Source organism: Strix uralensis, chromosome 9, assembly GCF_047716275.1.
Source record: "Strix uralensis isolate ZFMK-TIS-50842 chromosome 9, bStrUra1, whole genome shotgun sequence".
NCBI lineage: Eukaryota > Metazoa > Chordata > Aves > Strigiformes > Strigidae > Strix > Strix uralensis.
The window spans coordinates 11,407,839-11,435,724 of NC_133980.1; the positions used below are offsets into that span (position 1 = coordinate 11,407,839).

The 27,886-nt window shown below is 37.9% G+C and overlaps 2 protein-coding genes across 6 annotated transcripts; one reads left to right on the plus strand and one right to left on the minus strand.

Annotated features, from left to right (window-relative positions):
- Positions 1-2,002: 2,002 nt before the first annotated feature.
- CAPN10 (calpain 10) lies at positions 2,003-17,785 on the plus strand. Of its 5 annotated transcripts, none has more exons than XR_012630139.1 (14): positions 2,607-2,686; positions 2,775-2,982; positions 4,322-4,453; positions 4,685-4,881; positions 6,157-6,374; positions 6,919-7,060; positions 8,565-8,731; positions 9,278-9,561; positions 10,053-10,255; positions 12,115-12,370; positions 13,457-13,656; positions 14,256-14,301; positions 16,103-16,257; positions 17,709-17,785. XR_012630139.1 is itself a non-coding variant. In XM_074878681.1 (14 exons), the coding sequence occupies exons 2-14, from the start codon at positions 2,839-2,841 to the stop codon at positions 16,130-16,132; spliced, it is 1,902 nt and encodes a 633-aa protein (XP_074734782.1). In that variant the 5' UTR covers positions 2,607-2,686; positions 2,775-2,838; the 3' UTR covers positions 16,133-16,994. The 5 variants fall into 5 exon arrangements, 4 of the variants coding, with proteins under 4 accessions (XP_074734781.1, XP_074734779.1, XP_074734782.1 ...); XM_074878681.1 differs by lacking the exon at positions 17,709-17,785 and having other exon boundaries at positions 12,115-12,167; positions 12,285-12,370; positions 16,103-16,994; XM_074878680.1 differs by lacking the exons at positions 2,607-2,686; positions 17,709-17,785 and adding an exon at positions 2,003-2,272 and having other exon boundaries at positions 16,103-16,994.
- Positions 17,786-17,797: 12 nt separating this feature from the next.
- On the minus strand, positions 17,798-27,683 carry LOC141947481 (cytochrome P450 2J2-like). Its single transcript, XM_074878685.1, has 9 exons — positions 27,156-27,683; positions 26,222-26,384; positions 25,525-25,674; positions 23,869-24,029; positions 22,031-22,204; positions 21,655-21,796; positions 20,816-21,003; positions 19,829-19,970; positions 17,798-18,242 (listed from the first exon to the last, which is right to left on the minus strand). The coding sequence occupies exons 1-9, from the start codon at positions 27,324-27,326 to the stop codon at positions 18,064-18,066; spliced, it is 1,470 nt and encodes a 489-aa protein (XP_074734786.1). The 5' UTR covers positions 27,327-27,683; the 3' UTR covers positions 17,798-18,063.
- Between the last annotated feature and the right edge of the window lie 203 nt (positions 27,684-27,886).

A 27,886-nucleotide genomic window follows, 5' to 3' on the forward strand; every position in this document is an offset into this window, starting at 1 on the left:
CAGCCTAGCAGTATTGCAGGGACTGAGCCTGTGCCTTCCTAAGCCTGGTATCAGGATCCAAAGAATTGGAAGAGCTCCCCTGTGTAATTTGAACAACTTCTGTGTGTCAGAGTTTGCAGAAACACACACACATGTTGGGCCTAACTACCACTGCTCGATCACTTCTACCTGTCTCCCTGTCCTTGAACCATCTCGAGTTGAAGACAAAAGAAAACACGGAGTTGATGAAACGCAAAACCTTGAAAACAATCATGAAAATATCAAATACTACTGTGTCAAAGGATAGTCTTCATTCACATGGAAATGAGCTGGCTATTTAACTGGATGCAAATCCCTTTTAACTCTTTAAATTTCCACAGCAACTGGACTCAGCCTATAGGTGTCTGTTTTCCTCTTTTACAAGGAAATATGAAACACCTGTATAAAGTGCACTGAGAAACAGATTGACAAAAAGGCAAGTGTCATTTTGTCATAATTCTCTTCAAGACTTACTGTCTAAATAGATGTGTGTTTCTGTCTTCAGGAATAGTTTAATCCAGCAGGGTTACCAAGAGGCAACAGAGAAAATTCTCTGCTGCTTTTGTTCCAAGGAGTTTGGGGTTAATAGAAAAAAACATTGCCAGCTGCAAAATGGATGAATTTGCCCATTTCCAACTTTGCAGTGGGGCAAGGAAATCCTGTCAGGTATCTTAGAGACCAAGATAATGTCTGTCTCTTTCCTGCTTGTAATAGCATAATAAATAAATACTGTTAGTGTTTAACTAGTTCACTGTTCCAGGTTGGATCTACTATATTTACAGTTAGAGCTCAACATTCATACTGCTTTCTAGAATCTGTCCTTTAATGGAATTTATGCAGTTGTGATCTGTGATCGCTGTTTCCTAAAGAAAGCAGCAAGGGTGAAATCACACAAATGAAAGCCTCACTGTTCCTGAGACAGAGGCCTTTTTTTCTCCCTTTCCCTCCCCCAACAGACCTCTCCTGTGTCAGCTTGCTTGCAGCCCATGCAGCTGCAGCTCTCTTGCATGAGCTGTAGACAAGAGGGGTCCTTATTCTTACTGACGGCAATATTTCCTTTGCTCCTGAAAGGGTCAAAACTCGAAAAGTCTTGTTTGTTGATTAAACTTGCTGTATGCAGGGGAGAAGCCTTGTGTCTGTAGGACAGGCATAAGCAAGGGGCAGAGAACGTGATGGTTGGACTCGATGATCCAAGGGTCTTTTCCAACCTGACTGATTCTGTGATTCCGTGTTTCTGGATCAGTCAGTGGGTGGACAGCTACTGCAATTATCTCTGAGTATTTCCATTCTGCTAAAGCGGAGGTTTGAGAGGAGGATTTCTGCATTCATTTCTAATAGAAACGAATCAGACCAGTGTCTCCTGTGGTGTGCTCTTGTTAAGAAAACCTCTCTGCCCAAGGACGGTGACATGACCCTTAGACTCAAACCCGTTGTAATAGGTGAGTGTGAAGAACGGCTTTTATTGGTAAACATCTGTGTCCTCTCACAGTGGCTCAGCAGCCTGCTTACTTGACCACACTTGAATTTCTTGAGAAACACTAATGTAAAAGGCCCAAATATGAAAAAGCAAGCAGCCTGCTTCAGTAGGGTTTGACCCAGCCACTATTCTTTGTTTATAGCAAGTCACTATTTTTTTGGATGTATTTTTTCTTTTCTATTTCACTAGGCAGTAGTAGCTATCAAAGTATGAGAAGCAACGTCTTTCCTTTGTCAGTTCAGCCCTTGGACAATTATTTAGTGATAAACTATCTGAAAATGTGATCTTTGCCATTATCTGGGGAAACCACTTTGCGAGGGTCCACAATTTCTCTGACAGTTTCTCTTATAACCTTTGTGAAAATACAGTTTGGTTTCGTTTTCCTCAGCCCCTAAGAGCTGTTCGGGTGACCCTTAAGCTTTCTTCCCCCAGCTTTGATGAGGAGAACTTCCTGTTTCTTCCAGGAATACCGCCTGGGGTGGTGAATCCCGCCGTACTCGAGGACCCGTCAAGGGGTGGCCACCACCCCCTCCCCAGCCGCCTGGGCCCGCCGCCGCGGGGCACGCTGGGCCCTGCCCCTTCCCTGCTCCGCAGGCCAGGGCGGGCGGCAGCGGATTGGTGGTGCGTGTATCACGTGCCCGCCTGCCGCCTCTTCATTGGTCGGAGGCCCAATCCGTTATCTCTGGGCTGGACAAGAGGCTGAGGGGGTGGTGAGAGAGTGTCCGGCGTTGCCGCGGTAACGGCCGCCCCGGGCATGGCGGCGGGGCGTGCCCCGCGGTGAGGAGATGGCGGCGGACGGGACGGGACGGGACACCACTTTGTGGTGGCCGGGGGTGGAGTAGTGAGGAACGGGGGTGGCGGAGGACGTGTGCGGAGGTGGCCTGGTTGAGGCCCGGCGTGGCGAAGGGGGGGTGTGTGTGGGGCAGGGGGCTCATGGGTAGGAGGGTGTGTGTGTGTGGAAGGGGCCTTGCTGGGGCTGGTTGTGAGAAAAGGGGTGTTGGTGGAGGGGGCCTTGTGGGGAGGGTGTGCGCAGAGGGGCGGGGAAGCGGTCTAAGTGGGCTCCTGGGTGTACGTCTCCTCTTGAGACCCCTCCCTTCTTTTTTTCCAGCAAAGTGGGGAACCTGTAGGGTGGTATCAGGTACTGAAAGAAGCAGCCAGCAATGGCGTGGTTCAAGGTGCTCCGTGAAAAGAGTGAGAGGCTTTTTGTTCCTAATTAAATCGTGTCATGCTTATTTGTTCCTCAGTTACAATTCCCGAGTAATCCTCACTTATATTGTAGGTTGGTGCTTGGCGATGTAAAGTCGTGGAAATAGCCGGCAAGGCTACTTAGGAGTGTGTTGAAAATGCTGGGAGAGAAAAAGCAATTAATCGTGAAAAGAGAACTTTACACAGACCCCACGTTTCCAGCCAGTGATACCTCTATATTTTTTGATTATTGTACCCCGCTTGCCCAGTTCAGAGGTGAGATCTCTTGGTTGAGACCTAAGGTGAGTTTTAAGGTGTAAAAGACTGATTTTAGCAGATTTTAAGGTAGTAAATGGTAGTTAGCATTGACTGACTGCCTCTAGGCGTTTTTATTGTTTAGAAATACAGAAGCGATAAAACCAATGTATGTCAGTGTTAACAGTATATGAATTACAATTTTTAAGTCTGGGTGCTTGTTTGTAGATTTGAGTTAGATCCTGTTGTAGAACTTTTGAATTTCCTGGTACTACTAGAAATTCAGATATTTTATTATGAATATGAGTCATTATGCAAATAGTGTTCATACCAAGTTAAAAACCAGCATCATGTCGTTCCCAAATTTTTCGATATATTGCATAACTGTCTTAAAAACAAATAACTGGATTTTAGAGGTCTTCAGAAGATTATTGCGCTTTTTTTTGGCGATTGTTGGTTTCTTTGATAAGAAAGAAAACTAAGGTTATAACCTGTCATATGACTTGTATTGCTTTTAAGCTTATAGCTAGGTTTCAGAGCAAGCCATAGGAGAGATAAAAAGCTTAGAATATGTTTTTGCAGTACATTGAAGTGAAGTATTTTATGATACTGCCTTTGTGTGGAGGGGGAAAAAAAAAGGCTATAAAAATGTAATGGAGAAAAAAAGTATGTTGTCTTTAGCGGTATTATTTTTCTGCATCTAGGGATGGCTGTAGAACAGTGATAGAGCTGTTGCTTATCAGATAGAATTGGCAAAAAATTACTTCGCAGAGTCCAGTGTGCAACTTTCTGCTTTCGTGTTTTTACACCTCGATTACTATTGCTGAGGGCTGATCAGTTAATTTCCATCTCTTGCAGTGTTTACAGGTGAGGGAAGAACCATTTTAAAAACTCACTTTCAAATCCGGTTAAGTGTTCGGAACTTTGCATTTCAAATTACCTCTTTTTCTACCAAGAGATCTTATTTTTATTTGCCCTAGGAAAGTTTTTTTTCTCTTACGCTAATTTGGAGATTTTTGTGACTTGGGATGTGCAGTTTAATGCGAATGGCATCAGTTCTATCACAGTTGATCATATGTCTAGCAAGGAGCTGATGAATTGTTTTTCATTTATTGGTGCCTTTGCTAAGGTTGCACCTGATGGTGACACTTGTGTACTAAAATTCAGGTGGGAACTAGATTTACCTCACATAAAGGACCTGTAAAGTAGCCACAAGGCAGTAATTTGTTACTGCTTGCTTAGGCTGTGTGTGAAAAGGAAATAGTCTAGAGGTAAAAATTCCCTTGTTTTGTGAGAGGTCCCTGGAGCCCTCCCATTCCCTGAAACACAGACTTCCTTAGAATGTCTTGCAGGATTTGGCTTTAACTCCCCTTCTTTTAATTTTAGGACATTTGTTCTGCTCCTCGGTTATTTTCAAACAACCTGCAGGATGTGCAAGTGAAACAAGGAATTTTGGGAGACTGTTGGTTCCTGTGTGCCTGTGTAGCTTTGCAGAAGAGTAAATACCTACTGAATAAGGTATAGAGAAGTTTCTTGTTTCATGTTTCAGAAGTTTTCTTCACCTAATTGACATTTGCATATTGTTCTTGAGTCCCGAGCCTCCGTATAAGTTGTGCTTAGTTTTACTGTTTTTGTTGTGATATCTTTTTCTGTCAATAGTACAAATGGTTGATATTCATCATATTTGAAATGGTTTTGTTTACAAAAACAATTTCATTATTTGTCTTGATTTTGGCTTTTGCCATCTAGGTAATCCCTCCAGGTCAGCCCAGCTGGACAGATGAGTCATATCAAGGCTGTTTCACTTGTCGAGTCTGGCAGTTTGGACACTGGGTGGAAGTGACCATCGACGATCGTTTGCCTTGCCTTGGTGGGAAACTCTGCTTTTCCCAGTGTCAGACAGAGGATTTGTTTTGGCTTCCACTATTGGAAAAAGCTTATGCAAAGTATGTGAACACTGTTACTGAGGGAAGTAAAGGGAGGTACAATACTTGTATACCTTCTAGTTACTTATTTTATGTCACGGCTTTGGGCGTAGATCTCTATTACTCAGTATACAGTGGCTGCTAGCTTTCTCATACTGGGTTGTGCAGAAGTCGCTCTTTAAACTGTAGATCTGTCAGGTGTGTTTCTAGTTGCCTATGAGGTAAGATAGTCTTAGGGAGAGAATTACAATGGAAAGTAAGAGCTGCAATGAATTATCAAGATTCAAATCAGGTCACTATCCACTGGTCATCTAATTTATCCAGGGGGAAATATTTTACTACTGCAGCATTTGAGAGCAGATGAGGGCTCAGTGGAAAGCAGAAGGCATGCAAATATTTTCATGAAAAGTGACAACAGTATGCAATTTTATGTTCATTGAGGCTCTGTTTGTATTTGATAGTTTATTATTTTGAGAAGAAACAACCATATTGTTAATGTGTTTGAAGATGCAGCTATTTTGTGTTTTATGACACATCCATCAAAATGCTGTCCAGATGGACAAAACAATTTGGAGACAAAGTGCACTGGTAGGATAGACGTCAAATGTCCAGAAGAACTTGGATGAAAGATTGGTTGCCAGCAGAGGGCAGAAAAAGACTTTTAAGTATGAATTTATTCAGCTGTAGATACATTGAGCAGAAGTTGTGAAGCAGCAGTGGCATGTTAAAGCTTTTCTGTAGGTTTGAAAGGTAGTATTCTTTGTTTTCTGTAGAGATCTTGCTGTCCTATCTTGGCTTATCATTCTATTATGGTCTTGATTTCTTTTGCTATCTTTTGCACCCGTTGCATTAGGTAGGGTAGTCTCTTGATTTACATAAATTGTTGAAGGAAGTGCTACTCTGGTTGTTTGTGCAGAGTGAACAAAGAATAATTGAAGAGGAAGAAATGTAATTTATTTATACAGAATGCAGTTAGTGTATCATGAAAGATGATGTAGTGCACGGATAATAAGGTACAAATGACTAGTACTAGACTAGAGCAGTTCCTATATAGGATGGAATGAGTTGTAATGAACTTCCCATCAAATAGTGGAATGCTGATGGCTTATGTATTCTTTAGATGTTGTATTCTGTCTAAATAAAATAGTATGTGCTTTCACTTGCCTACTTGGGGATATGAGGTAGGGTACAGTCATGACTGTGATACAAGATGGGGTTGGAAGTACATAAGAACCATGTTTCTTTGGTTCTGCTGTTTGTAGAAACTTTTTTCTTTTTTCTTTGTTTTTGTTATAGAGTGCACGGATCTTATGAGCAGTTGTGGGCAGGACAGGTGGCAGATGCTTTGGTTGATCTTACTGGAGGAATTGCTGAAAGATGGACCCTGAAAGACCCTGGAAGAAACATAGAGAAAGAGAAGACTGGTATGGTTTTGGAGAAGGCAGTGTTTAGACGATTAATGAATCTGAAGGAACAGTGTGTAATAAGCTGCTCAGTCCTCAATTCCAGAAAAGGTAACAGTAAAGTTCTAGATATTTTTAAAGTAAATGTCTCTATTTAACAGGGTTCAGGGTGCAAGGGAGCCAGCAAACGCATAGTGCTGATTCTAGTACTGTATGAGTTCCATGGTGCAGTTTTATATAACCTTGAGTAAATAAAGATTTAGGGATGTTACTGAGTTCATGAAGGAGGGTGCTTTTGAGGAATGTTTTTTATAGTAGATGTTAATACGGTCAGTTCTCAAAAAAAAACGCACACCCCCCACCCCCTGAAAAAGCACCTGAAAAAAACCCCTTAACCTGAATGAATTTTAGCACCAGGAATTTGGAGATGTTTGAGATCAACTAGTGAGTTAATACGCTTTAAAATTTTCATTTATTTTATTTCGATATAGTCACAACTAAAATTAACTGTTTAAGGATTTTTTTTTTTATGCTGGTTTTATACTGATTTAAAACCATTTTCCTTTTATTTCAAAATTGCCTTCTTTCACAGGATAGTTTAATGTCATTCACTGTAAAATATGGAACAGGTTCTTTTGTTTACTTTTAAATGCAGGTGCAAGTGAACTAGGAGAATTTCATGCCTTTATTGTGATAGACATGTTGAATGTGTCTGAAGTGTCAGGCAAGGAAATCTTCCTACTACGAATAAGAAATCCTTGGGGGAGGCGGTGCTGGAGAGGTCCCTGGTGTGAGGGGTGAGTAGGTTTATTTTCATTTGGAAAATCATTTGTGAAAGGTCTGAAGCACAAAGCGTATCTATGTATTGCATAGGCAAATATTGCTCATAGGCTACAGTGGAGGAGAGAGACTTCAGTTTGTATGCAATAGTTCACACAGCCCGTTGGTTCTAAGGCTAGTCATTTTGATCTGTTAATTCTGTTAAACTAAATTTTTTAATGACAATTTTTTTTGTTTGTCAAAGCATCATATCTTTTTGTAGAGATAAACTTAAAATGATGGTTTATTTTCTCTCTGATTTTTGTGGTGGTTTTTTGTTCTGCAATTGATCTAAGTATCTTTGCTCATAAGGTGTTTGTGACTAAGTAGTTAGTTGGCTTTGCTTGGCTCTTCTCATTTGATCTTGTCTCAGTTGCAGAAGACAAAGGAGTATGTATAAAACAAAATATATCAGAAGAAAGGATGCTTATATTTTTTGCTTGTGTGCTCTCATTTCTGTAGATTAATATGAGTAGGAGGAGCTGGAATCGAGTAGATATAAAGAATAGATGTAAAGTAGAAGAGATCTGTTTTAAAGGAAATGCAGAAATATGTTTTGGGTTCATATAGCAAAGTAACAGGAATGAAAGGCAGACCCTACTAGCTTATTTTGAAAATTGTTTAGCATATTTAGACTGTACAAAGGAACATGCAATTCTTGACCCAAGGAGCAAGCTTTCAGCATTAAACTATGATAACAATATGGTCATGTTAATAAACATTTTAGAGAAATAGATTTTTTTTTTCCCCCTGAGTTAAAAAGATGGCTTAATCACATTAATTGAGACTAAAGTTGATAGTTTTTGCTTTTGACAGAGTTTTGATTTTACTCTTGGTCTCTTGTAGTTTCTTTGTCAAACAGTAAGTTGCCATGTAGTTGCAAGAGGATAGATAGCATTTCATTGGGTGGCCTTAGAGCCCTGTTTTATTCAAGTGCAGAACTATTCTTTGTTGTTACTGAAACAACCAAAAATGCTGAAAGTACTAGCTTTTAATGGGCCCTAAATAATGAGGTGTTTAAATTCTTGGTTCATCATGACTTAGCCAGCAAATTCATGGGGATAACCAGGTGTTTCATAGACAGTGTTTTTTGACGTTCACTGTACAGCATTAAAATTCTTTCAGAACAGTCACTGTGCAGCTTGTTTTACTTTTTCATTGCTACTTTTAACAACTGTTAAAATTTGTTGTCACATTTTGGACTGTAGTCTCTGTTATAAGCTGTTTCACCCAGAAGTATGCTGCCATATCCCATATGGTGTTAGGCTGTTCCTCAGGTTTCTTTGATATGTTGCAATTCATACTTTCTGTTATCCCTCTCGCTGATTAGCAACATGTGTACAGAAATAGTCAATGCAAGTATTTGACAATAAAATGGAGAAGCCTCTTTTTATTGTCCTGATTCACAGGATATTTAATAGAACATTGTTATGGAACTTTATTAGGCAAAGAAATAAATGTTAGTTTTTGTCTTTTGTGCAGTGGTCAAGGATGGAACCAGCTAGATCCAGCAGTTGCCTTGGAACTGCTCTCACAGATCCAAGAGGGAGAATTCTGGGTTGATGAAGAGGAATTTTACAGAGAATTTGATGAGATTACCATGGGCTTTCCAGTAAACGAGGAAGGACAACTTCAGAGCCTCTATACAGGTGTGGTATGAGAAAATATCTTTCTCATGTAAATAACATGTCAATGGGAGAGACTTATTTGAATTGCAAATGGATGCAACTAGACCATAATTTCTCTTTCTCAGTCTTTTCTGCTCCTTTAGATCTATAGGCTTTTCTGTCTGCTGGGACGAATAGGAGGGACAAGAGGAAATTGAAAATCTTTAGAGGAGTCTTCAATATTTCTCTGAGATCTAGTTACTGGCTAGTTTGTTGAGATTAGTATTCTCTATCTAGAAAGCTGTTGTTCTGGACAACCTTGTAATTTTTTATTTTTTTGATGGGAGATAAACTTCAGATTTCTAGAAACAATTTTTTGCAAAAATCGTGTCGTCCATCTGCCATAACTGGTTGTGACATTCATTTTCATGTCTCTTAAAATGTTGGACATGAATATCTGCTTGGAGAGTGTCAGGGTTAGGACAGCATGTTTTCTTGGGCTGGGGGATTTCTGCCGTATGTCTGTTGTATAAAATTAAGTAGCCTCTGGTGTCTGATACCTGCACCACGTTTTTCTTATTTTGTTAGAGAAAGTGCTGTATCACTCACAGAATCTTTTTGGATCCTGGGTGAGAGGCCAGTCTGCAGGCGGTTGCCGTAACAACAGCAGCTTCCCTACCAACCCTAAGTTCTGGCTGAGAGTCTGTGAAAAGAGTGAGGTGTGCATTGCTCTGCTGCAGAAACATAGGAAATATAGTGCTGACTGGGCCGGAAGAATTCAAAATTTGACTCGTTTAGCAGAGGAAAATCTATCTTTGACTGAAGGCACGCAGGGGAAGAATTATCAGGCTGTGGGACTGCATGTCTGGAAGGTAATACAGGAGTGACATTTTTCTTTTTGCAAATAGAAGTTTTAAAGCATTACTGAAACATCCGAGGAAAGTCATTCATTTCCTACAGCAGTGATATAATTCAGTTGTTCACACATTTTACACCTATGATTTACATTAGAATGATCCTCTTTATCTCCTGATGCAGTTTCTGTCTGTACAATCTATTAGTGGACTAGTACTTTCTTCTTATCGTGGAGTGCCAAGTAGTGGAACTTTTGGGACTCCTCCAAACTAGTCCATGACTTTTCAGGCTGATTATTTGATGACTGTTCCTAAATTTACTTCTGTATAGTAACTCTTCCTACTCCTTGATGTTCAGCTTATCTGCTGATACTCTCCTCCTTACTTGTTTCCTTTTGTAAGTGTATGCATGTTTAAAAATGTTTTAAACAATATTTGATCGTTCTTAGTTTTATTAAAAACTCCTCATTTTTCCTAAAACACCATGCATCATTATGCATCTATTCTAGGTGGAGAAGAAACGATTTAACCTTCCAAAGACCCTCTCTGCTCCTCCAGTTGTAGGTACCGTCTGCCATTCCTATGATAGAGAAGTGCATGTATGCTGTGACCTTTCGCCTGGGTTTTATCTTGTTGTTCCCAGCACTTTTCTGAAAGATGCAGTAGGGAATTTCTTGCTTCGTGTATTTTCAACAGGAAGGATCTCTCTCAGGTAAGTTTAAAACAAAACAGACAATTTCTAATAGTCATTGACATAAACAACTAATATGAAGTATAGCACTAGGTGTAAATGTTCAAAATGTGTTTTGAAGGGTTATGCAGAGTACCAAGTAACAGCATTGTTTTGTCTTAGAATGCTACTTACATGAATTCAATTTCCTTGTTTTTGCATGATGCTGCTACTATCTCTTGTTAAAATATCAGTTAGAAGTAGTCAGAGAGTAGCATCTTGACTCTGAACTGCAGCCTTGTGTTTTGAGAAAGTGCATATTTTGTAGAAGTGAATCAGTTTCTTCAGAACATGTTTCTCAATATGTGGAAATTCTTTCGTAATGTATGGAAAAAAGAAGATGCACCACAGAAGTTAAAAGCATCTATTGTTATTGCAATCAGTGACAGAAAAGGAGAGCAGTATATTTATTATGTATGCTGGAAAACATATACTGACAGGTTGCCTGACATATAACATTGTTATTGGTGAGCAGTACAGCTTCAAATGCAGATGAAGTGTCAGCAGTGGGCTCAGATGGCGTAATACTCATAGCTCATCTTTTCAGGATGGGTGTCAAAAATAACACTGATGTCACTAATGCTATCTGCTTTAGCTGAACAAAGAATTGTTTTTTGAAATAAAGCATTCCACACTGACAATACAGCTGAACTTACATAGCTACCTCAACACTTTAAAGTCAATTGTGAGCAATTCTGTGTCGGTTACTATAGCCTTGAAATAAAGACTTAAGACATGATGATGAGTAGTTGTGTGGAGTCAGCAAAGTCATACCTTCTTCCAGTAAACCTGAAAAAATCTGAGGTTGTCTGACAGTTTGCAGCAGGTAAGCCATATGCAGAGGTAAAATGTACTGTTGGCAACATATTTAAAAGCTGTTCAATTTTGTTATATTCTGGTAGTACACTATCAACTCATCTCCTTGGAGAGAAGCTGGCAAATCACACAAAGCTAGAACTGCATTAGTCATTTACTCTGCAGAATTTGGAAGCAATGTGTCATCAAGTTTTAGACCAAATAAAGGTCTGCAAAACTATGAGGCTAGTTTTGCTGTATGGGTGCAAGTTGTGTACTTCTTACCAGAAATATATTTGGTTTCTGGACATCATCTGTAGAACATGTTTCACTTTCAGTGGTGGGATAAAACTGCTGTTAAGTGTAACGCTTACTTAGACTGAAACAGAGGTGCCAGCCTGGATGTGTGTCTAGAACGGACGATTGCAGAATATCGTAACACCTGTTATGTGTTTGCAACTGGAAAACTGGAAATAAGAGCAGATAATATGTTTCAAGTCATGCTGAAATATGGTTTCAAATGTTACACAACTGATAATGATAATAAATTGTTCATATGGCTGTGAAAAGCAGTGCTGGGCTAGGATTGAGATAGGGTTAACATTACAGTGATCAAGTCAGCAGTAAAATGGTAGTTCCCTCTGATTACAGACATAGAGAATATAAAAACGCAGTATGTTCTTTGGACTTACTGAGGTGTTCATGGGTACTCAAGACACTGTCAGTTGTATTGCTTTCAAATAGGACAAATAGTACAAGGGTGTTGAGGGGAAAAAATATGAGCTGTGTTACTTTGTGAATGTACAAAAATCTTACCTGGTTTTAGTGCATGGTTTGTATATGGTATGTTGTTCTGGAGTTCTGTGAATTATCTAAGGACTTAAGAGTTGTACAGTTCTCTCTTTCTCTGTGATGAAAGTTTGGAGGAATTGTATTCATGTAAGTTTATGTAATATTAGTTCATTTTTGTGAGCTGGTGTTCTAGATTTTGTGAAATCATACAGGTCTTATACATTGTAGTTTCTTTTCTCTCTTATGTTTGACAGTGAGCTAAAGCCACCACCCACAGATGCTGCTCTCTGCGAAGAACTCCCCGCAGGTGAATGGGAGACAGTGCAGCTGCATGGATGCTGGAAAAATGGGCAAAGTGCTGGAGGTAGCAGGAACTTCCCCTCCTTCCATATCAATCCCTGCTTTCCCCTCTCCATTCCTGCAGGACCAGGAAAAAGCAGTGTGAAAGTTACTCTCCGCCAGCACTGCCAAGATAGCAAGTGTCGTCCAATAGGTTTCCATATTTTCCAGGTAAGACTTCTTCTGGTCCCTTTGACTGCTCATTTGCCAAGCGTGCAGGTAGGCCTGTCAGTTCAGTGCTCCTTCTACTTGGCGAGGGACACGCTGCTTCTAGGAGAAACACAGGCTGATCCTATGAAGTAATGCCTGTGAAAGATAGAGAATAACTACATCATTACATAGCGTAGTAACCAGATAATTCCACTGAATCCTTCCAACCTTCTCAGTTAGCTTTAGACATGATGAACTCTTTTGAGGATTTGCAAAGAATTCTCAGTGTCTTAGCAATTGAGGACCAGACTTTTTGATAAGTCATCATGAAAACTTACTTTCTGCATCTCTAATAATTATTTGTCCATTGGCAAATGATGTTGGATCCGCAGACAAGATTAGAAATCAAAAGGAATGTGATATATTAAGCAGATGATCTGAAATAAAACAAGATACGATTTGATATGGACAAATACAGGTTCTATCTGTATGTGCCAGTGATAACTGCATAAATGTAGGATGCAAAGCTTCTGGTCGGGTGGTTATTTTTCAGGGAAAAATAGCTTTATTTTTGGAAAAAGTGCTTCAAAAAAGGTGTTGTTTAAGTGGAGTTTGAAGTTGAGCATTAGGAGTGATCATATAGCTTCAAATATACACTATGTGAGGAAAGATTAAAAGAATGGCATTTTCATGCCTATAGGAGACTGAGGAGAAGTCTATCTAATATGAATTTTTAGTATATCAAAGGCAACTGCAAAGAGGAAGGAGACAGTCTGTTCACTATATCAATGAGGTGAAAGCCAAGGACAATAGGCTGCAGCGAGGAAGAGTGAGGTTAGACAACAGAAAAAGCTGCTGAGCTGTGGGGGTAGCAGGTTGTATAAATTGGCTACAAACATGCTAGGAATGATGTATCTGTACTTAATACTGCCATCTGGGTTTTCTGGAAGCCGCCTCATCCTTCTCTTCTATAGCTCTGTACAGAAGAGCGAGTATTTGTAGTGGAATAGATAGAGAACATACCATACTATGGTACACTAGGAATTTAACATTGTTGAGGCCTGAAATATATCAAAAAGATAGGCATGTTTTCATTCTTTTTTGCAGGTGCCTAACAGCAGCTGGAAACCAGATACTTCCTCTTTTCTACACTTGGAGCCTGTGGTTAGCTGTGTGCCTCATTGCTATTCACAGGAAGTAAGCCAGCTTTGCAGGCTTCCTGCAGGAAGTTATGTAGTTATACCTTCTACATACTTGCCCAATACAGAAGGCAGTTTTACAGTGGTCATAGCAACCAAAATAGACAGGTAAAAATATGTTGCCTTCTATTTGCATTTCTAGTATTCTCAGTGCATGTATTACAGGATGTTTGGAAACAATGACTAGTAATGTGTTCTCGCTTTTAATAGAATTTTTTTTTAAAGTCTTTACATTGCTGTTGTGTTTGCAAGCACTGCTTACCACTGATTATATTGGAAGAATGACTAAAAAAAGAAATACTTGTTAATATTCTTGCATCAGTTGCTTAACAACAGATGTGTAGTGCTGGAAACGATGGCACTAAAGCAACTAATTATCAGCAATATCTGGATATTGAGAATTATGCTGAAATTTAGCTAAGCTTTTTAATAAACAGGGTTGTTTTGGGGAAAATGCAATGAGTAGCAGGCCTTATTCCAGGTAGTTCCTCCTGATGTAAATAATAATAGGTCTGAAACAGAGTTTGTAGATTCCATAAGATTGCAGTAAGATTCCATGAAATTACATCAAGATTCCATGAGGGAAAGGATGTGGAACAAAGCCTAGCGTAACAATCTTCTCCCTTTGAAGTGGGATAAATGGTTGCTGTTTACAAGATCCCCCTGGTGCTTTGTGCAGAAATAAGTGTGGTTTTGATTTTTAACAGGAAGCGCATTCACAGCCGGGAGACACTTGGACAAGTATTGCAAGAAGTGAGTGATACATTTTTAATTTCAGTTGTTCTAAAGGTGTCGCAGAGGCATCATCGAGGTTTATATATTGACTAACGTTGAGAGTCATGTACTAGTGGACTGGACTTTGAATGTTCTCATTTACTTGCTGCAAACTGATAATCAGTAAAGCAGTTAATCTTTGTTTTTTTTGTTTCTCAGCCAGAAAAGTAGCATTTGTTAGCAGCTAAAATGTGTCTTTTCACACCACTCAGATATATGGAAGCTTCTCTGACTATTTTATAAAGCCATTATTTACTCCCTCAAGTTATTCCCCAGTACTTACCTCTGCTGTAATGTCTGAGAAATTGGACTATTAGTGTACTTGACTTTTACATTTGCTTTCAAGAGTGTAAACACTCTATGCATTTGAATATATTTTGATGTATTCATTCTGGTGTCACCATAAATCTGCTAGCTTTAATTATATATTGTATCTTTCCTCAATCTGATTGGCTTTGATATTAATTTGGGATCCTATGTATTGTGATTTAGAAATTCTAATAATATTGTAATGTTGTAAAGACTTAAGAAAACACAGCAAAAAGAGAAGAAAAGCAAACAGGCAATCCAAAGATTAGCTTTTCACCACACTAGAGTTTAGTTTTTTATTTGTTTCCTTATAGCCAGCCCATACAGCATCCTACCATTATAATCCTTGATGTGTGAGTTGTTCTGATCATGTTAATGCCACCTATTTGATATTTTGGTATTGTGTCTTGATTAGATATGCATATAATATTGAAAGGTTGGATGTGAATGCTGATTACCAAATACTTACGGTATTTTTACTGGGTGGAGAGGAGAACTTTGAGTGTATTATTTTTAAAAACTGTTTAAAGATACCGGATTTGGTTGGTGGATCAAAGCATGCCCTTGATGCTCTGCTTATTAGGTGAGAACAAGACCATCGATATACTTGGCTCTTTCCCTTTGAGGTTTTAATAAAAACAAAACAAAGATTTTAGGAAAAACTCTTCATCCAAGATTAGAACTGGTTTACTAATTTTCTTAATCTAGCTCATGCTGACCAATGATTACATTTTGTCCTTACAACCACACAAACAATATGGATTTTGTGTGCTTTACAAAAATGGGCAAAGACCTGTATGTACTTTCCTCATGGTGCTTGTTATTTTAATATTTAGGAGCTGGAGTATGTAATGAAGTCCTTTATTGCTGTTGTTTTGGAAACAAAACATTGCAAGGCCATTATTACAGAAGGAATATATTCACAAATATGTTTTTTTATATTATTCCATGAAAACAGTTGGACTTGGGCAAAGGGTGCTCCCTGACATCAAGGGAACAAACAGTTTAGATTCTTTATTGCTTGAAGAATTTGGAAATGGCAGTTATAGTTTTCTTTATCAGTGGCCGAAATTAATGTTTGAATCTGATCTTCAGTAGCGTAGACTTTTCTAAAGACTGGACTTTAAATCACTCAGTGCTTTCAGAGGTTTAACCCCTGAAGGATCTAGGCAGTCTGCCTTACTGAGAAGTTGGGCTGTTGATTTCGAAGGGGTGCATCACACTAGAGCTGGATGTCAGCGTAGTTTTCTGAAAGTTTGTCTATGTGTTTTCTAATTACTGAAATGATGGGATTTATGACTTCTTTTTTTTTTAAGAAGTTTCACAAGAAAAGCTTGCATTTTGTCCTTAATTTCTAAATCTTTCTTTTCTCTGATTTACTTTTAATTCCTTATGAATTTTTTCTCTTTCTTGACAAAAAAGTTACCTCATGAAATAGCCTTTTTTCTCTGCATTGTTCATTTTCTTACAGATTTCATTTACAACTGTGATGAAAAGGTAGTCTAGAATTCTCACACTGTCATTTCGGGAGACATCGGAAAGCCGAGGAATGCGTCACCTCTTGCTGTTTTAAATGGAATAACAAGAAGATGCTCTTAGCCCAGCTGTTTTTCACTGGTACCAACTGTAAGGCCTACAGCAACTTCTTTGTAAAAATACCTCCTTCATCATGTACACTCTGAATATTTGTTCTTCCCATGTTTTTTAGAACCAGCATTGTACAGCAAATCATAATGTACCTCAGTTCTTCAAAAGTACAGGTGAAAAATATGTGCATGTTTTAACCCAAGCTACAGTTTTGGAAGAAAACCAGAAAACATATGTGCATAATGAAATAATATTTTTTGGGGGAAAAAAAAAAATCAAGCTTACAGAATAACTTCAGGAGACCAAAGGGGTAAACATAGAGGAGAGAAACTGGAGTCTTTTTTTCAGGTAGAACATACCTCAAGAGCCATCAAAATACACTGGAGTTGAGAAAGTCCAAGCTTGTATCTTACACTGCCAGTTACGCTGCTGAGCACTTTATCATGGGCCCTTTATTGAACCATGCAAATGGTGGGTTGAAAAGAAGGATTTTTTTGGTGAGTTTTTCTTTAATGAACACCACAAAGGAAAAAGATAAGACTTGAAAACTTTTGAACTATCACATCAGACTGCTTTTGTAAATCTGTAAGAATGTGTTTTATGCAAGATTTGCCCTCACTGTAAGAAATGCAAAGTTTAAGAGAATTTTCTTAATTTATGTTTAAAAGTATTTCTTATTCAAGGGGGATTTTTTAGATGTTATATTTTCCTCAATAAAAATGAAGTAACATTGAAAGTTTTATGATGTCTTTTATTAAAAAGGTGAAAACTGTCAATGATGTCAAGTCTGCATTTGTTCTGCAATGGCAAACTTTACAGTGTGTTAGAACCCTGGGGTTTTCACCAAATGGAAGGAATAATTGGAAATATTTGAGAGGAGAATAAAGTCTTCCATTAGTTTTATGTCTGAGAAATATGTAATATTCTACTTCTGCTTTTAACTACATCCTGGCATAATTTATGCTTGCTCCTGTTGAACTTTGAAAATTCAAAGCATCTAGGATACTTGCAGCTGAATTTTAAGTGGTCAAAACTTTCCATGTCTGTTGTGGATGATGAGACAACAAAAGAAAATACCGTGAGTAATAAATTTTTATTGTGCCTGCTTTAACAAATGTTGGCATCTTCATTTCTTGAAAGGCTGTTTCCTTCCCTTCAAATAGGAAGTTATTGGATGATATAATAGCGTTTCTAAACAGAAGACGGAAAAGTTCATGAGAGCATCTGGATCTGAGTTGTGATAGAATAGTAAACAGATACTGAGGGAGTAAAGAAAAAAGGTGTAAGGATTTTTAAATGGACTATAAGAGGCCCCATTCTGCAGTCATTTATGCATGTGTGCTTCAAGGGAGTGTGAAAGGAAAAGGAGTCAACACTAGGTGTGCATACTCTGCTCCCTTCTGCAAAAGGATGTAAGAAAAGCCCTTCTGTGAACACAGAGCAGTAACAGCATGCTGAAGAAATTTTTTTTTTTTTTTTTTTTTATTCAGGCATCCTTGCCACATCAGAGCAGTTGTGCCATTTAAGAGGAAACTCTGCTTGATACTGATCACTTCTCAAATCCCACATCTAATTCATTGCTACTGTGAGTGTGAAAATACATTTTTTTGGGTAACATTGTGTACTTGTATGTGCCTAAGATACAATTATATGAGCTTTGGCAAGTACACCTATTTTAACTTCCAAAAGCTCAACTATATGAGGTCAGGCCTCCTAACTAAAAATTCTCTGTAATAATTTGCTGTATTGAGCTACCTACATTTGAATACAATTGAGATGGTGATACGTGCTTTTAAAATATCTGCAATTATGTTGAAGTCCCTCTGCGCTGTAGTATGTCACAGGCTAGTATGGAATAGCACAGAGTTTATATGGATGTGGCTGCAGTATTGCACCCAAAATGTACTCCAAATTGATTTCCTTTACTCCCTCAGGGAGCTGGAATGTGAATGCCCGAAGCAGGTTGGTAAAGAAGATGAACAGTTCAACTCGTGCCATCTGTTCCCCCAGACATACACGGTGCCCTGCAGAAGAAAGGGGAAAAAAAGTTAGTTGTATCAAACTAAGGACTGAAAAAGAGCTTCAAACAAAATTCTGCTGAGTACCATAAATTCTATTAATGTAAGATAATTATTTCATATTCCTTCTGTAAGGACAGACGATGCTTTGGAGGTGGGGAAACATTTCTTTAACTGAGAAACTACATCTCGACGTCAGCTGGGATTTTTGGTTGGTTGGTTTTTTTGCTTTGGGTTTGCTTCCCCCCCCCCCGAGCATGTATGAGATTCTCCCTTTTCAGTTTTGCTTCTTGTTCTGTGAGAACCATGAATTGCTTTTTAGTTAAGCCAGATTTTAAAAGGCTTCATATACTTCAGAGTCTTATCTTTGGTTGGTGAGAAGGGAGGACTGGAGCACTGCAGGATGCAATTCTGAAGTTAAGCTGAAGGATGTAATCAGGCTTTCTTCAACAGAAATTAAGGTGGCTGTATTGGGTCCTTGTAGCCCAGTATCCTCTAACAGTGTCCAGGACCAGATATATAATAAGGGAAGGAAACGTAGGCATGTGACTCATTTTGGCATATTCTTTTCACAGTATATTTCAGGATATCTATCTATATATTCCAGACTAAAAAAATAAATATTTAGGATATATAAATACTCAGATTATATAAACAGAAAACAACCAAAGCAAGTTAAAAAAGAAAATTTCCTATGCAACTCAATTAGTTGTTTCGATTCATGCAAACTAGTGGACATTTGGTGAGTAAAGGAGGTAAGATACTAAGTACCTGTTTTGCAAATACAATTTTAGGATTTATAGACAATTTGGGCAAATGATTTTAAAATCTGGATTTACTATGCTTAATCTGACTGCTTTGTACATTACTTAGCATACTATTTGCTTTTTGTCTGCAGCAAATGTATAATAGTATAATCTGTCACAGTAACATAAAAACCCTCAGCTGTTTCCCAGTGTTTTCACTTTTTTTTTCACTCTCCTATGTCTTTGTATTGCTGCGTTTTGCACTGTAAATTAGGTAAATTGTACATCATAATATGCTTTTGAAAAGTTAGAATTTTTTTTTTGTTGCCTAATAATATTCTACTGAAAAGACTGGATTCTGCTAGTTTTCTGGATATACAAGACAACCTCGTGCTAGACTATTACTGTAGGATTTGGGAGACTGAGGTTTGGTTTCCTGCTTTATCACAGATTTTCTCTGTATATTTTGACAAATCGTATTGCTTTTGTCTTTGGGTTCCCTATTTGTTAGGTGAGAATAAATTGATTTTCTGATTTGAGGGTGTTATCAGGATTTAATACATTAGGGACTAAGTAGCTCAGATACCCTTATAGTAGGAACATTACATACACCAAGGAGATAGCGTGATGTCTCTTAGCCATACTTATCCTCTGTTTGAATGTATAAAAAATACAAAATGCAAGACAGTATTTGTGGCTCTTAAGAGTAGAACATCTGACTTTAAATCTTTGTGTCAAATATGTTTTTATAAATGTATGTTTTTAAAATTTTAGAATTTAGGAATGGTGTTTTTAGTCTTGTTGCAAGACACGGTGAACAGGAATATTCAAACCTCAGGGCATTACCTGCTGAGAAAGGTAAGAATGCCTCTTTGTTCACAAAGTTGCCATCCAAATCAAGAAAATGATTAGGGTTGAACTTCCAAGGGGTTGCCCAGTGCTCAGAGTCATACACAACAGAGTGCAGATTTGGCAATACAAGTGTGCCCTGCAAGAAGAAGCAGAGATGATATTTTCCATGTATGATTGATTTTTATTTTGGACGTTCCTTCTCTCTAATAGATAATATGCTGCCCTATGCCTGCAGCCCAGTGTTTGGATTCAACTCTGTCTTTTCCTGTGCACATCCAGGCACAACAAACCCTTGTATCTTTTGTTTGTCATGACGTTTCACATGTTTGCCTTTGTTTAAGATATCTTCTGTCAGGACTACTGAAGTGTCTTCATGCCTAAACTGGAGTGGAGCTTGGATTATTTTATGTACTTGCTAGACTAATCATAACACCTTCCTTTTTGTTTTTTGTACTCTTTACTGGATCTTTCAATTCCATCACATCAATTTTATGCTTAATATAGTAGGGACATTTATATCATGCCAATGTGACTGTCGGATCTCTCACTGTACTGAGCGTGTGGTGTTTGTGTGTGTGTGTATGTTTGTTTGGTCAGGGTTGACTATAGGTTGCTCCAGGCTGCTCCCTTATGTGTGAGTTAGCTGGCTTGACGTTCATTAAACCTCATTTCTTCATCGTTCCTTAAAACACATGTTCTGCTTTGATTCCCAGACATCGTTCATATTTGACTAGTGGGAAGAAAGACTTCATTTTTCCTTATGTTTGTTTGCTACTTGTGCCGTTGGCCTTTTCCCAAGCTTTCTTTTGCATCTGCTAATGTAGACTTAGCCCAGGTTCAGAGCACTCAGCTTTGTTTCATGTCTGTGACATGCTACAACATGCCCTCTATGCAAAGTTAGGGATTGTAGAGGCTAATGTTGTATAAATACTAAATATTAATAGCTCTAAGCTTTAAGAAACGTGGAGGTATACTCTGTACCTTTTTAATGTCAAAACCCAGCAAAGTTGTATTCTTCACACATTGTCGAGGGACCCCAACAGAAGTAACGTTGCTGAACCGCAAAGCCTCATGGATCACAGCATTTGTATATGGCAGTTTTTTACGGTCTTCATAGCTGATGAGATGGGAGGGTTCCAGAACAGCCTCTATCTCTCTTTGAACCTTTTCTGTAGAGAAATGGACATATTTTAAATTTTTTCCCCCTTTTTCCAGCAGATTTCTGTATGAGTATGATCCAGGAGTGGGGGGGGGGGAAAGGAATTATGTTGCTATGAAATGTGTTGGCACGTGATTTGCCTGCTGTGTTGCTTTCAGTTGATCAAGGAAGTGCATATTCCCAAAGCACAAGATTATATCTCATTTAAGACACATCCCACTTGCTGATGAGGGTAATACAGTTCTATATTTCAAAAAAATGATTAAGATTTGAAATTACAGGTGTAATTTCTGTTATAAATACACATCAGACCAGGTATCTTTTTAAAGCTTTTCCACTTTGAAGCTTAGGAAGAGACTAGGTTGCATATGAAATGTCTTTAGCTTGTTATTCTATCTTTGCCATCCCCTTCTAGTGAGATAAAACAGTAGGTACTACTAATTTCTGCTTGTGTTGCTTCTTAGTGAACTGGCGGGGAAAGCACAAGTTTGTTTCATTTATTAAACTTTCATTTTCTAGATCTCAATTGTTGGTGTACCTCCATTTGTACTCATTATTAAGGGTTATTTTGATGTACTGCAAGTGATCAAGCTAATACTTCAATGATGTTCATTATGATGTGATGTTGAATGCAGTTCTGTCTGATAATGCTTTTGCTCACCTTGTATTTCTGGGTATTGTACCATATAGAGCAGTGCCCAGAGAAGGGTGGTACTTGTTGTTTCTGTCCCTCCCAGCAGAAGATCAACCACAGTCTGAACCATATTGTCTTTATTAAACGTAGAAGTAGGGTCATCTTTGGTCTGTAGGGTATATTCACAAGAAGACTATGAAGTGGATAATTTCAGACATTTCATTGGTCAGATAGAAATTGTCATTGTTTGATGGAAACAGTGAGCAGCCCACCAAAACAAAAATCTTCAGAGCTAAACAAATGAAGTATACATACAAAAATTCCGTAGCAGTTACTTGAACAACAAGCATCTGTAGTAGGCATTGAGGCCAAGGAGGGGATGGTGTGATAAACAGATACTTACTTTTGTTATCTGAGCTAGGTAGAAGTCAATGAGATCCTGTGGATCACCTGAGTTCTGTCTCTCATGAGTCTGAACCTCATTCATAACTAAATTGTGCATGAAGTCATTGTATGCAAACACTTTCTGATGAGGTCCTGGGAGACGGCACATAAGCCATGGGAAAGCATCATACATCTGTGATTTTAAACAAAAAGGAAGAAATGTGAGCTCTTAAATTGAGAACCCAATTCTGATTTCCTGATAACTCTGTGAAGTCACTGCAACACGTGGGCTCCTATTTAGGATGAGAGGCAATAGACACAAGTCAAAACATGGGAAATTCTGATTAGATGTAAGAAAATATTATTTATTTACTTTTTTGTGGTGGTGTTTTTTTGTTTGTGGGTTTTAACTTTTTTTACTTTTTTTTTTTTTTTTTAAAATTGTTTTATTTTTACCAGGAGAGAGATTAAATACTGGGAACAGGTTTCCCAGAGAGTCTGTGTGAAATCTCCATTCTTGGAGACTTGGAGACTTGAAGACTTGACTAGACAAGTTCCTAAACAACCTGATCTAATTAAGTCTGCTTTGAGCATGAAGCTGGATTAGCTGACATGCAGAGGTCCCTTCCGTTGTAAATTATTCTATATTTCTGAGAGGGCTTATGAAACCTTTACATTGCCCTCTAAGTGAACTGGCATTAAGGAAAACTTGTCTGAAATTTGTTAATGAGCTATTAGTAATATGGAGCAGTGTAAATTGTAATGATCATGTTGAAGGTCAATATTCAATAATCACACTTTCCATGCTTAATAGAGGAGTTGAAGACTGAGAGGTGTGGAAGCTGACTTGACCTCTCAGTCTTAGAAAGCTTTCCTCTGGGAGAAACTGGCATGGGTATTCGTTGAGGGAAAAATATTTTTTTCCATTTCTTTGTATGGTGTATGTTTAGCGAATGGACTTCAGTCTCTAGGACTACTGACAGAGACTTTGTTTTATTTGTGGCCTGTGGTTTGGAATCTGTTGGCTAGTGCAGACTTCTCCTTCCCCATCAGATGACCAAAATGTCAAGATCATGTAATGAGTGGTATCAGGTCACAGGAGAGCAGGAGAACGATTATATTTTACTTTTTTGATGCATACCTAATGCAGCAACAGGATCTTCTGAAAATGGGTGAATCAGAGTAACTGAGGGCTGAATCTGGCTCACAAGCAGGAGATTTTCTCAACCTTGATTCTTACTCTGGTTTTCCTAAGGCATCTCTGTATGAAAGTGTTGGGGAACCTGGTAGTGTTGTAGAATGCCAGTGTGCCAAAATCTTCACGATATAAGCAACAGTTAGACTTTCAAGAACTTAAAAATATTCTTCTTGATGTGATGAAATTGTCATCTGTATCTTATAGGAGGCTCAGAATAACTCAGATCTTGGTGGTAATATGAACAACATAAAATGCAAGATATCTTCTCAAAAGAATAGGACTTTGAAGGTTTAGTTCTTATTAATTGTACTTCTGTATTCTGAAGACTAAATGAAAAATTTTAAAAAGTTGCTTTCATTTTAAGATTTCAGACTTATGTATGCAGTACTCTGCAAATGATTGCTCATTTGAAATACATTATATTTTGGAAATAGTAATAGTCTAGAATTTTAAATTTTAGGACACACTATTTACTGATGTAAAGAATAAAAGGCAGTAATGAGATATACATGGTATGTATTTCTTACAGCACAATGGCTCACAGAGTAATGATATGGAAATGTTTGGGAATAATCGTCCCTGACTTGTAATTTGTTTGTTTTAATTTGTGAAGCACAAATGCACTTCAGGGAACAAGAACAAGAAAATTAGGTTCTTACCCTGCCCCAGATAGTAGCTTGAAAGTAGATCACAAAATAAACAGCTTTGATAAGCTTGCTGAAAGATTCATCGTCGCTGGAGAAGCGGTGACCAAAAACAACAGCGCAAATTATATTTGCGATAGCATGGACAATGAAAGTGTGGGGGTCAAAAGGTTTGCCTGTGAATATAGGAGGTCCCAGTGAATATTTCTGAATAGACTGCAGTGAGAAAAATGAAGGAAGTGGAAGTCTTTTTTTTTCTTTTTAAACAGTAAGTGTAATAGTAGTTCAGAGTGTGGAATATCAGACTACTTCTAGGTAAATTTCATGCAAGTAAACTCTAGTTTAATACAAATTAACTATGAATTGTAAGTGCAGAGAATCTTTATATTCAATCTGCTTTTTACTCTTGTAAAATGCAGTGATTATCGGTTTTGAGAAGACAAATATTAGGTCTCTTTTCCCCTCTCTGACTTGTCATCTGGGTTGTGTGAAAACACAAGCAGTTAATTAGAACATATGCCTTCAAATCTGGAGGCAGATATTTTAAATTTGGCATTTAAAACACAAAATAAACTCCCCCCTTCCCCAAACTAGGAAAAAAATCTTGACGTTTCGATTTCTTAGTCATGTTGAAATTACTTGTCTCCTTTTGTTTTTCAAGTACAGCTTAACAATTCAAGTATATATATATATATTTTTTTTTAAATTTCTTTTTCCACAGACTGAAAAGACAAAACTCCCGTAACGTTTATTTTACAGGATGGGAGAGCAACTCCCCTTAAAAAGAGTTAAATCAACTGGAGGACAAATCCAGAAAAAACTAATAACACATTTCAATGGCAAGGACAACCTTTGTACTATACTACTATGGAAAAAGGTGGATTGCACCTCTCTGACTTCAGTCCAATATTTGTAGTCCTTCTTGGAAAGAGTAAATACAATTACTGAGTTTAAAATTGAGGAAGGATTGCATGGAAGGTAAAGATTTGGGCTGTACAGGGAGTCAGAGTTGATGGTTTGTTCATCTCTTGCATTTTACAGATCTGTGAAGATGTTGCTATCAGAAGAGAGATGGGCCGTTTTGCTGTCTAGTGCAAGGAGAGTTGGAGAGAGACCTCAGGCAACTTCTTTTTGTTTTCATATCAGTATGGAACACAATGTGGGTGAGGGGTTTGGCTGTTCAGAATATTTATGTTTAAATGCTTTATTTTGGCATCTTGCTAAAATTCTATTGGTTTCTATTTCATCCAAACCTTAAAAAAAAAAGTTTTGTTGGACAACTGAATGATATGTTCCTTGTGTTGGGGTTCTTTCTCTGCCAAATCCTAAAGGCCTGCTGTCCTAGAACGACTTGCAGCAGGTCACAAACTTTATGGAGAAGAACATGGGGTTTTTCTATACTCCTTGAATGTAAGAATTGTTACCAGCTGTCCCCAAGACTGTGTTGATAATAAACATTTTTTTGCTATCCTTATTTCAAAAAACAATTTTATATTGCCCGCTGTGCAGACAAAACATTTTTTGTGAAGAATGCAATTAAGAAGACAGTGAAAGTTCCGCTAATATGAAAAATATCTATATTGTTCATAAAAATGTGTTATGAAACTTCTACTTCCCTAATCTACTATATTTCAGAAAAAGCTCTAAGTGCTATTCTTTTAGTGAATTTACCTTTTGTGCTTGCAAAGATGTCCACAAGGTGACAGGCCTCTGCTTGAATTTGATGCTCCAGTTTGTTCTTACCAAGTGCCAGGCTTCTTATAATTGTCATACCAAAGCGTCTCTGTTGCTTCCAGGTGTGTCCACTTGTCAGAAAAATACCTGAAGAACACAGAAACATTATCTCTGGGAAGGGAAATCCTTTCACTGTAGGAGGCAGAATGAGATTTAGATTAGGTTATTTCACTAACAAAGAAGATACCATGCTTTTAGATATTGGCTTTTGGTCTCTAGGTACCATAAAAACCTAACGTAGGTTTTTATGACTCCCAGCTATACAGCTGCTTACAAAGGTGACCCTGGAAACTGAGTGCTAGTGGCTTTTGGTAAGGACAGAACAGCTTTGTCTACAGATGTCTTCTACATGAAGAGTCTTCTGTTTTAGAAGTGTTGCAGCTGAAGGGCAGCTCCTCTAGGCAAACATTTATTTGAATCTATTGGGAAGAAAAAGTCAGTAGTATGCTTTATAAGAGGAGAAATTTTTGGTTTTTTCCTATTCTTAATATGCTAGCTTTGCATGGCATCTTTTTGCTATGTAAGCCCAGTTATGTACTTGTATAGCAGTAACTCATGTATGTGTGTATATATAGAAAAGCGCCTTTCTTCTTTACATCTGGTTCATATTTCAGTATTGTGTAACATCTTGTACCTTTCTCACCCATCATATCCCTGTAGAATGGGGTGAGAGGTCTTCCAGAAACTTCCTCTGCGTGGGTGACGATGCCATCTTTTACTGCTTTGTACCCATTTAGTACAACCAGAGGTGTCTGTCCCATCCACAGTGTGTAGATATTTCCATAGATGTTGGTTAACTGAAGAGTTAATAACAGTAAATTAATAAATATAAACTAGGTAATGCATGCACTTAAATACTAAATTTAACGGGTTTCTGTAGTTGTAACTAAACTCAGTTGCCTACATCAAATTCCATGTAATTTTTCTTATTTTTCTCTATTGTCTTTCCTCAGATCGTACTTGTATTTTTCCTTAAAATAGTGAAGCAAGTTCCTTAGTTTTTAAAATAGTTTTAACTGGTTTATAAAGGAATCATGCTGTGAACATAACAGCAAACAAAATTCCTACTTTGTTCTAGTAATAATCTGTTTACTGCAGAAAATAAATCTTCTTGCTGTACAAATAAGAAAAAAAGAGTCAGTTTAGAGTATATGTTTGGTCTTCTAATGGAGATCGGACCTCTCATGGCCTGGAGATGTTCCAGTGACATTGGGATCAGGCAGAGGAAGTTCTACTAGAGGTGGTTTACAGGACTTGATATTGACACAGAAATAGAGAATGAAACTGGCAATGGAATATCATGCTGTTGACAGTGCTTATGACAATGTTATGCATGGATGTTGCTGTAATCAGAAGAGAGAAAAATAACAAGGAGCAAAGCAATTATGGTGTTTATTGCTCAGAAATATTTTTAATAATGCCGGGTGCTTGGATTCTTTGAAATTGGCTGATAATCAAGCTTGAGGTTTAAAAAAGAATAATTGCAAGTTTATACTGTTCCTATGCAATGTACAATTTAAGTTAAAATAGATTCAGACTGATTTTCAACCATAGAGATAAATAAATACCTTGGTGAGAGTTTCTCGACGAAGTTTGAAGTCCAGCAGCCACAAATTTCCGATGATGGGGAGGGGAACTGGTCCTGGAGGAAGCTGGGTACGCATCCATTGCAGCTTTAAGAACTGCAAAATCAGGAGAAACACTACTAGAGCTATAAAACACTCAGCAATCCCCAACATCTTATCAAAATTTTAGCTTGTCACCAGTTGTTTGTTGTTTTTTTTTTTTTTTCTTCATATGATTTCCTCTGAAAACTTGGAGTTGTGTAGATGAGTTTGCTTCTACTGAAGTCAAACTCTTTCTAAAGAATATATGTCTGCTTTAGCCATCTCTCTCTCTCTCTGACAATCTACAGTTTTCCCAAGCTGAAGTCCTTAGAAAACTGAAATATGTGATCCCTTGCAGTTAGTCAAGCCACACCTACTCTTTTTTATGATCTGTAATTGTGATCTGTCTCTTTTTTCACTTAGAATTTTGTTTCCTTCTTAGTATTGATAATGGTTCTAAATGCTAATTATTGAACAGTTATCCAAGGATATCAAGTGTCTTGCATAATGGTAACACCTCATGCAGTTTTCTGTAGTTATACGTTAAAATTTCAAGGATGCATTACTTACTACCTTTCTGAAATACTACAATTATTATGTGGTTTCTTTTATAGAAGAAATATCTACACAATACCTGTCTGTTAGGATATGGTCTCTGAGATGAGAAAGGACTGAATTCATGCAGCATAAAA